The 10163-nt window shown below is 42.9% G+C and overlaps 2 protein-coding genes across 2 annotated transcripts in view; both read right to left on the bottom strand.

Moving 5' to 3' along the window:
- The window catches only part of ETH_00016090 (uncharacterized protein), a gene marked incomplete at both ends in the record, with an annotated part of 7393 nt that extends 3424 nt beyond the window's left edge, over nt 1-3969 (bottom strand). Inside the window, 4 exons of the mRNA XM_013373955.1 lie at nt 40-426; nt 2049-2372; nt 3248-3755; nt 3886-3969. Of these exons, the coding sequence (XP_013229409.1) occupies nt 40-426; nt 2049-2372; nt 3248-3755; nt 3886-3969 (1303 nt within the window). The remainder of the gene's footprint in view (nt 1-39; nt 427-2048; nt 2373-3247; nt 3756-3885) is intronic.
- Nucleotides 3970-6606: 2637 nt separating this feature from the next.
- On the bottom strand, nt 6607-7597 carry ETH_00016085 (corA-like Mg2+ transporter domain-containing protein, putative; the record flags this gene model as incomplete). Its single annotated transcript, XM_013373954.1, has 2 exons — nt 6607-6888; nt 7256-7597. Coding segments are annotated over 2 exons (624 nt in total), but the record flags the coding sequence as incomplete, so codon positions are not given.
- Between the last annotated feature and the right edge of the window lie 2566 nt (nt 7598-10163).

Raw genomic sequence — 10163 nt, 5'->3', positions numbered from 1 at the left:
CAGCAGCAGCAGCAGCAGCAGCAGCAGCAGGGGACTGACGGCAGAACTGTTTGGAAAGCTGAGTGACGACGTTGTCTCCTTCCGCAAGAATAGTCCCCCCCGGCGTCGTGGGCTGTCCGTAGCAGGAGACAGGGGCCCCACAGTCGTCGACGCAGGTCTTGTCCTGCAGCAGCCAACTGAAGGAGACAGGTGTCTCCTTTTGGGCCCCCTCGGCGGCGGCAAGTGTCTCCTTTTGGGGGCCCCCCGAGGCGGCGGGGGCCCCCTCCGGGGGCCCCTCGGAAGACCCCGAAGTACCCTCTTCGGGGGACAAAAGTGTCTCCGAAAAGGAGACAGGAGACACACATCGCCACAAGTCCGAAGAGTCCCTCCGCGCCACCGCAGAGGGCCCGCACAAAGCGTCCAGCGTCTTCTGCACTCGAGACGTGTCTGCAGCAGCAGCAGCAGCAGCAGCAGCAGCAGCAACAGCAGCAGCAAGGGAGCAGCAGCAGCAGCAAGGGAGCGGGAAGGGAGCAGCAGCAGACACGGAGGAAAGAGAGATTTAATTGGAGGGGCAGTGGCTGCTGCGCTGCTCTAAGTGTCTCCTTTTTAGAAGTGTCTCCTTCCGAGTTAAAGTGTCTCCTTTTATTATCTAAAGGAAAAAGACATTAGAAGAAATTAAATCAAATTAAATTAAATTGAAAAGAAAATAAAGAATAAAAAGGAGACAGCTGAAGAGACAATAGACAATCAGGAGAAAAGGAGACAGTTAAAACACAAAGGACTTTGAAACAAAAGAGACACTCGAAGTAAAGGCGACAATAAAAATAAAAGAGACAATTAAGAAAAGGAGACAGTAGAAATAAATCGAAAAAATAAAGAGACAATCACGCAAGGAGACACTTGAAGAAAAGGAAACGGTAGAAATGAATTTAAAAAATCAAGGAGACGATATAAAAAGGAGACAACAGAAATAAATAAAGAGACAATTAAGAAAGGAGACAGTTGAAATAAATAAGAGAGGCAGTTAAGAAAAGGAGACACTTGAAATAAGTAAATAAAAGAGACAATTAAAAAAGGAAACAATACAAATAAATAAATAAATAAATCAATGAAGGGGACAATAAAGAAAGGAGGCAATACAAACAAACAAATAAATAAAAGGGACAATTAAAAAAGGAAACAATACAAAGGAGACAACAGAAATAAAAAAGATAAAGACAATTAAAAAGGAGACAGCAGAAACAGAAAAAAAGACACTTAAAAAGGAGACAGCACAAATATATTAAAAAATAAATACAGAGACAATTAAAAAGGAGACAGCAGAAATTACTAAATAAAGAGACAACTAAAAAGGAGATAGTAGAGATAGATGAAACAAATAAAGAGACAATTAAAAGGGAGACAGCAGAAATAAATAAATAAATAGAGAAACAATTCAAAAGAAGGTACTGGGAATAAATTAGAAAAATAAATGAATAGAGGGACAATTAAAGGGGAGACAGCAGAAACAAATAAATAAATAAAGAATAAATGCATAGAGAAAATTAAAAAGGAGACAGTAGGAACAAACAAATAAATAGTAAATAAAGGGACAATTAAAAGGGAGGCAACAGAAACAAATAAATAAAGAGACACGTAAAAGGAGACAGCAGAAACAAACAAATAAAAAACAAAAATAAATAGAGACAATTAAAAGGAGAGAGCAGGAACAAACAAACAAATAAATAAACAAATAAATAGAGACAATAAAAGGAGACAGCAGAAACAAATAAATAAAGAGACATTAAAAAGGAGACAGCAGAAGCAAACAAACAAACAAAAAACAAAAACAAATAGAGACAAGTAAAAGGAGACAGCAGAAACAAACAAACGAACAAATAAATAAACAAATAAATAGAGACAATAAAAGGAGACAGCAGAAGCAAACAAACAAATAAATAAACAAATAAATAGAGAGAATCAAAGGAGACAGCGGAGACAAACAAAGAAATAAACAAATAAACAAACAAATAAACAAATAAAAACAACGGAGACACTGGAGGAGACAGCAAAAGCCTGAGGAGACCGACGGCAAAACTCGGAGAGGATGAGGTCGGGGTCGAGGGCGAGGTGTCTCTCTTTTCGAAAAGTGTCTCCTTTTAATTTGGAGACAGTTTGGGGACTGAGGGCCCCCTGGCAGGGCAGCGGCTGCATGCAGCCGTCGATGCACTCGGGACTCCGCGTCAAAAGGTCTATTTCACTTTCCAAAAAACAGTAAAACTGAAGTGTCTCCTTTCGAAAGCGCCCCACGACGAAGGGGACTCCTGCCGCCTCTCCGGTGTACGTACACTGCAGGTCCACGTACACCTGCGCCCCGCTGCTCGTGTTCGAGTCGATGCCCCAAAAGGAGACACCTGCGCGGAGACACTTCTCTCCCGCAGCCCCTCTTCTAAACCCTTCTAAACCCTTTCCAACCCCTTTTAAAACCGTTTAAACCCTTTCAAACCCTTTTACAATCATTCAAACCCTTTTAAAACGTTTTAAACCCTTTTAAACCCTTTCAAAACATTTTAAACCCTTTTAAACCCTTTTAAACACATTCAAAACCTTCTAAACCCTTCTAAACCCCCTTAAACCCTTTTAAACCCCTTTAACCCTTCTAAACACTTTTAAATACTTTTAAAACCACTTAAACCCTTCTTAAACCCTTAAAAACCCTTTAAAACAGTTTGAAACCATTTGGGCATTCTAAAACCCTTTTAAACCCCTTCGAAACCTCTCAAACACTTTTAAACCCTTCTAAACCCTTTTAAACCCTTTTAAACCCCGGCAGAAGACGAAAAAGAGACAAAAAGGAGACAAAAAGGAGACAAAAAGGAGACAAAAAGGAGGCAAAAGGGAAGCAAAAAGAGAAAGAAAAGGAAACAAAAAGGAAACAAAAAGGAGACAAAAAGGAGACAAAAAGGAGACAAAAAAGGAGACAAACAGGAGACAAAAAGGAGACAAAAGAGGACATAAAAAGAGGGACAACGAGGACAAAAAGAGACATGAAAAAGGAGGTAAAGGAGACAAAAAGAGATATTCAAAAGGAGATTAAAAAGACAGAAAGAAGCATGGAAAAGGAAATAAAAAGGGAGAAAAAGAGGCACGAAAAAGGAGACAAAAAGAGACATGAAAAGGGGAAAAAAAGAGACAAAAGAAGACAGTAAAAAGGAGACAAAAAGGAACAAAAAGGACATTAAAAGGAGACAAAAAGAAAAAGAGACAAAAGGCTTTTGTGTCTCCTCACCTTGTTCAGCGAGAGACACTTCCCGGAAAGTCTGCGGAATCCATTTGGTCCCCTTTTTGAAGTTGCGTTTTGTCTCCTTTTGGTTTTTATTTTTATTCTCGTTTTTATTTTCTTTTTCGTTTTCTGTCTCCTCTCCTGTCTCCCCCAGTGTCTCCTTTGGTGTCTCCTTTTGGGGGGCCCCCCGGGCCCCCTGCCTCTGCAGCTTTTCTATAAGAGACTGTCTCTCTTCGCTTTTCACTTTAACTTCATAAACAGGAGACACAAAAGTTCTGCTGCTGCTCTCTGCTGCTGCTGCCAGCTCTTCAAAGGAGACACTTCGACGGGGGCCCCCCACCAGTCTCCTTGACCCTCCGTAAAGAGGGTCATGGGGGTTTTCAAAATTCAGAGACGCCCGGGGGGCCCCCGGGGGGCCCCCCGGGGGGCCCCCAGAGGGGCCCCCAGAGGGGGCCCCTGGGGATGTCCTAGGGGAGGTGCCGAAGGAGACATTGGAGCCGGAGACAGTCTCCGTCTGAGGCACATGGGCGCAGTCACTGCAATTATATTGCTGCTGCTGCTGCTGCTGCTGCACTTGCTGCTGCACTTGCTGCTGCTCGTGCTGCTGCTGCTGAGGCTGGGGATGCTAGGGCTTCCTGACTCACTATAAGGAAGACCCCGGCAGCAGCAGCAGCAGCTGCAGCAGCAGCTGCTGCTGCTGCTGCTGCTGCTCTCCGAAGACCGCGCATGGTGTGTCTCCTCGAACGCCCAGGCTCCCAAACAGCAGCAAGAATATCTGCTGCTGCTGCTGCTGCTGCTGCTGCTGGAGGTGCTGCTGTTTTAACTCAATACACCCATGGTGCAGCGTCCTTCAGCTTCCAGGAAAAGACCCGAAGCGGGCTGCAGCAAAAGCTGCAGCAGCAGCAGCAGCAGCAGCAGCAGCTGCTGCAGCTGTTCAAGCAGCAGCAGGTGTGGCTGCGGCTGATGTTATATTTCAGAAAAAAGTCAAACTCCAGGCAGGGACTCTGGAGAGGCCAGCAGCAGCAGCAGCAGCAGCAGCAGCAGCAGCAGCAGGCGAGCCAATGGTCACTCTGGGGTTACTGCAGACGATCATGGGCCTCCAGTGGCTTCAAAACCCTAAACCCTAAACCCTAAAATGGACAAAATGTTAAAATGTGGTTTGAAACGCTGAAGGGCGAAAGAAAAAGCCCCAAATTTGAGGGTTTAGGGTTTAGGGTTTACGGTTTGGCCGAGCTGAGCGCTCGCCAGCCGCTGCCGTCGATTGCTGCTGCTGCCTTCTTCTTCTTTTCGTTTATTTAATTCAATTCTTTTTTAATTTAAAAAAATAAATTAATTTAATTAGACAAATTTAAACAACAAAAAGCAACACAGGGGCCCCACTTTTGCTGCAGACACACGCGGCAGCAGCAGCAGCAGCAGCAGCAGCAGTGGCAAACCCTAAACCCTGAACCCTCACCCGTAAACCCTAAACTGCACCCACCAAACTCTGTAACTGTAAACCCTAAACACTAAACTGAAACCCTACACACTAAACCCAAACCCTACGCTCTAGGCCCAAACCCTAAACCCTAAACCCTAAACCCTAGCGTGGTGATACAGCCTCCAATCTTGAGCCTGGCATATTCGCCTGCGCGCAACCCCCTAAACCCTAAACCCTAAACCCTAAACCCTAAGATCTTAACTCTAAATCGGAACAGCTTAGCATTTGCTCTGCGTTCTCCTAAAAAGATTGCGAGAAGCCGCAGCAACGTCTGCTGCTCCTGCTGCTGCTGCTCCTGCTGCCGCTGCTGCTGCTGCCGGCGCCGCCGCCGCTGCTGCTGCTGCTGCTGCTGCTTCTGGCGCTGCAGCAGAAGCGGGACTAGACCTCCTGCTGCAGCTACACTAGCTGCAGCAAACCGGGAGCAGCAGCAGCAGCCGATGCAGCAGCAGCATGATCTGCAGTGGCAGCAGCAGCAGCAAAGGGTCTGCTGCTGCCCTCATAACAACAAACATAGACCCTAAACCCTAAACCCTAACAGAGAGAGTGCACACAGCAAACAAAGGGCAAATAAAAAGAGACACTAGACGCTTTAAAAAGATAAATAAAACAAGAGAGATAAACGAAACAAAGGAGACAAGAGGAGACAAAAAGAAATGAAAAAGGAACAAAAAAGAAATAAAAAGATATAAAAAGAAATAAAAAGAAATTAAAAAAAGTAAAAGAAACGGAGAGACACAGAGGAGACAAACTGAAAAGTGCAGCAGCAAAAAGGAGAAACACAGCAGCAGCAGAAATCCAACTTTTGCTGCTGAGAGGAGACACCACCTCCTTGTCTCCTTTTATTTCCTTTTATTTCTTTTTTCATTTCTTTTTACTTCTTTTTATTCGTCTTTATTTCTTTTTATTCACTATCATCCATGTTTATTTCTTTTATTTCCCCCTATTTATTTTTATTTCTGCTTATTTATTTTTGTCTCCTTGTGTCTCCTTGTGTCTCCTTTGAAGTCATTTTGTCCTCTTCAGTCTCTTCTTTTGTCTCTTTATTTCCCCTTGTCTCTTAATTTATTTCTTTTACTTGTTTGTCTCTTTTAATCTTTTTTTGTCTCTGTTTGTTTTCTTTTTTGTCTCTTTTTGTCTCTTTTTTGTCTCCGTTTACCTCTTTTTGTCTCCGTCTTTGTCTCCTTCTTTGTCTCCTCTTTTGTCTCCTTTTTGCTTCCTTTTGTCCCTCTTGGTGTCTCCGTTGTCTCTTCCAATTCGCCTCTGTCTCCCTCACTTCTTCCTGTCTCTTCAGTCCCTTTTTATCCTCCGTTTTTGTCTCTTTTTTGTTTCTTTTTTGACTCTCTTTTGTCTCCTTGTCTCTTTTTTGTGCCTTTGTTGTCTCCCTTTTTGTTTCTTTCTTTTTCCTTTTTTGTTTCCTTTTCCCCTTTTCTGTCCTTCTTTTTGTCTCCTTTGCTGTTTCTTTTGTGTCTCCTTCTTTGTTTCTTTTGTCTCCATTTGTGTCTCCTCCTTTGTCTCCTTTTTGTTTTCTTTTTGTCTCCTTTTAGATCCTCCAGTTCCCTGTAGTTTCCTTTAATCTTCTGTCTCCTTCAAATTTCTTCCATCCCATTTGCCTCCTTTTTGTCTCCTTCTTTTGCCTCCTTTTTGTCTCTTTATTGTCTCCTTTTTGCCCTTCAAATCGACTTAACTCCACTTAACTCTCGTAACATTTTTTGTCTCTTTTTGTCTCCTTTTACTTTCTCCTTTGTCTCCCTTTTAATCCCTTCATCTCCCCTTTTGTCTCCCCAAGTGTCTCCTTTAGTGTCTCCTTTTGTCTCCGTTTTAATTTCTTTTCAATTCCCCCGTTGTCTCCTTTAGTGTCTCCTTTAGTGTCTCCTTTAGTGTCTCCTCAGAGCTTCTGTCTCTGGAACCACCAGTACACGGCCAGCAGCAGCGCCACTGCAGCAGCAGCAGCAGCAGCAGCAGCAGCCCAAAACACCCTTTCCTCGTTCTCCAAACCGCTCTTTATGTTCATTCCAAAGAGACCAGCAGCAGCAGCAACAAATCCGAAAAAAGCTGACAAAATGTCGAGCGCAATTTCACTTTTTAAAAAGGCATTTCGCGTCGAAGCCAGCTGCAGCTCCATCAGCTGCAGCGCGTCTTCCAGCGCCTCCTCGGTCCGCGCTATCACCTGCGCAAACCCTAAATCAGGGTTTAGGGTTTAGCGGCGCCCCGCGCTGCGGGCTTGCGCCGAGGGGTTGCCGCCAGCGGGAAGCAACAGTGCGGCAGGCACAGAGCCACAGCCCGGGGACGCTGCCACCAGGCGCTTCAAAATCAGGGTTTAGGGTTTAGGGTTTAGGGTTTAGGGTTTAGGGTTTAGGGCTTAGCGTTTGGTAGGGCGGTTCAGCTTTGGCAGAAAGACGCAGGGGTGTTAAAAGGCTAAGAATGCGAGATATCAGACCCTAAAACCTAGAAGCTAAACCCCTAAATCCAAACCCTAAACCCTAAACCCTAAACCCTAAACCCTAAACCCTAAACCCTAAACCCTAAACCCTCACTTGGTAGATGGCCTCGACTTCCTGTTCGTAGCACTCGAGGAGGATCTCCGCGTCTTGTGCGTATTCGGACTTTTGGGGACAGTCCCAGAGACTTTCGTTTTCCCAAAAACGACTAAGTTCGAGTCTTGAAATGTCTCCTTCTTGATTTAGTTCTTTCAAGGCCCTTTGGAGACCCTGGGTTTTGTCTTTGCAGCTGGCGAGTCTCCTTTTGAGTTCGGAGAAGCGGCGCAGCAAGCTGCTGCTGCTGCTGCTGCTGCTGCTGCGCGCCTCCTGCAGCAGCAGCAGCAAACCCTCCGCAGCCGCGGCCAACGGAGACAACTCCCCCAGCAGGTTCTCGCACGCCTGACACGCAAAGGAGACACTTTTTTGGAGACACTTTTTTGGAGACACTTTTTTGGAGACACTTTTTGGAGACACTTTTTTGGAGACACTTTTTTGGAGACACTTTTTTGGAGACACTTTTTTGGAGACACTTTTTTGGAGACACTTTTTTGGAGACACTTTTTGGAGACACTTTTTTGGAGACACTTTTTTGGAGACACTTTTTGGAGACACTTTTTTGGAGACACTTTTTTGGAGACACTTTTTGGAGACACTTTTTTGGAGACACTTTTTTGGAGACACTTTTTTGGAGACACTTTTTGGAGACACTTTTTTGGAGACACTTTTTTGGAGACACTTTTTGGAGACACTTTTTTGGAGACACTTTTTTGGAGACACTTTTTGGAGACACTTTTTTGGAGACACTTTTTTGGAGACACTTTTTGGAGACACTTTTTTGGAGACACTTTTTGGAGACACTTTTTGGAGACACTTTTTTGGAGACACTTTTTGGAGACACTTTTTTGGAGACACTTTTTGGAGACACTTTTTGGAGACACTTTTCGAACAAATCGTCTGAGGGGACAGTTTTTAAACAAGTAGTCTGAGGAGACACTTTTAAAGGAGAGAGTTTTTAAACAAGTAGTCTGAGGAGACACTTTTAAAGGAGACAGTTTTTAATCAAATACTTCTAAGGAGACACTTTTGAAGGAGACAGTTTTCAGGAGACACTTTTCAAACAAATAGTCTAAGGAGACACTTTTAACGGAGACACTTTTCAGGAGACACTTTTCAAACAAATACTTCTAAGGAGACACTTTTCACACAAATAGTTCTAAGGAGACACTTTTCAAACAAATAGTTCTAAGGAGACACTTTTAACGGAGACAGGTCTTAGGAGACACTTTTAAAGAAAATAGTCTTAAGGAGACAGTTTTAAAGGAGACAGTTCTTAGGAGACACTTTTCAAACAAATAGTTCTAAGGAGACAGTTTTAAAGGAGACAGTTCTTAGGAGACACCTTTCAAACAAATAGTTTTAAGGAGACAGTTTTAAAGGAGACAGGTTTTAGAAGACAGTTTTGAAGCAAATAGTCTTAAGGATACACTTTTAAAGGAGACACTCTTGAAGCAAATAGTTCTAAGGAGACAGTTTTTAGGAGACACTTTTCAAGCAAATAGCCTTAAGGAGACACTTTAAAAGGAGACAGCTCTAAGGTGGACAGTTCTTAGGAGACAGTTTTAAAGGAGACACTTTTAAGGAGACACTTTTAAAGGAGACACTTTGGAAGGAGATAGTTCCAAGGAGACACTTTTAAGGAGACAGCTTTGAAGGAGACACTTTCAAGGAGACACTTTCAAGGAGACAGGTTTAAAGCAAAGAATTCTAAGCAGGTAGCTTTGAAGGGGACACTTTTCAAGGAAATAGTTTTAAGGAGACACTTTTAAAGGAGGCACTTTTTAGGAGACACTTTTCGGGCAAAAAATTCTAAAGAGACACTTTTAACGGAGACGGCTTTGAAGGAAATAGTTCTAAGGAGACACTTGTAAAGGAGACACTTTTAAAGCAAATAATTCTAAGGAGACACTTTTACAGGAGACAGTTTTAAAGGGAATAGTTCTAAGGGGACAGTTTTAAAGGAGACACTTTTGAAGGAAAGAGTTCTAAGGAGACAGTCTTAAAGGAAATGGCTCTAAGGAGACAGTTTTAAAGGAGACAGCTTTAAAGGAGACAGTTTTAAAGGGACAGTTTTAAAACGATAGTTTAAAGAAGACCGTTTTAAAGGAGACTGTTTTAAAGGAGACTGTTTTAAAGGAGACTGTTTTAAAGGAGACTGTTTTAAAGGAGACACTTTTAAAGGAGATAATTTGAAGAGATAGTTTCAAAAGAGACAAGTTTTGAGGAGACAGTATTGAGGAGATGGTGTAAAAGGAGACAGTTTTGAGGAGACTGTTTTGAAGGAGATAGTTTGAAGAGACAGTTTAAACGGAGACAGTTTAAAGGAGACAGTTTAAAGGATATAACTTTGAAGGAAATAATTCGAGAGGAGACAATTGGAAAAGAGGCAGCTTAAAAGGAGACAGTTAAAAGGAGACAACTGGAAGGAGACATTTAAGAAGAGAGAGTTAAACGGAGACGGTTAAAAGGAGACAGCTGGAGAGTTAATAAAAAGAGAGACAGGAAAGGAGACAATTAAAATGAAACAGCAAAAGGGGACAGTTGAGAGACAGGAAAGAGACGAAAAGAGACAGGAATGAAAGACACAGGGACAAGAAACAGCCAATTAAACGAGAAGAGACAAAAGGGAATTAAAAGGAGACAAAAGGAGACAAAAGGAGACAAAAAAAGAAACAAGAGAGGGAAATTAATAAAGGAAAAAGAGACAAAGGAGACAAAAGAGGGGACAAAAGGGACAAACGGAGACAAAAAGGGAGACAAGAAGGGCCCAAAGGACACAAAACAGGAAATAAAAAGAAGACAAAGGAGACAAAAGGACGCAAAAAAGAGACAAACAAGTGGACAAAGAGGAGACAAAGAGGAGACAAAAAAGGAGACAGAAAAGGAGACAAAAAAGCAAATAAAAAGG

The sequence above is a fragment of the Eimeria tenella genome, genomic scaffold (assembly GCF_000499545.2).
Source record: "Eimeria tenella Houghton genomic scaffold, Eth_scaff184, whole genome shotgun sequence".
NCBI classification, from domain to species: Eukaryota; Apicomplexa; class Conoidasida; order Eucoccidiorida; family Eimeriidae; genus Eimeria; species Eimeria tenella.
This window is presented reverse-complemented; position numbering and strand designations above follow the sequence as displayed.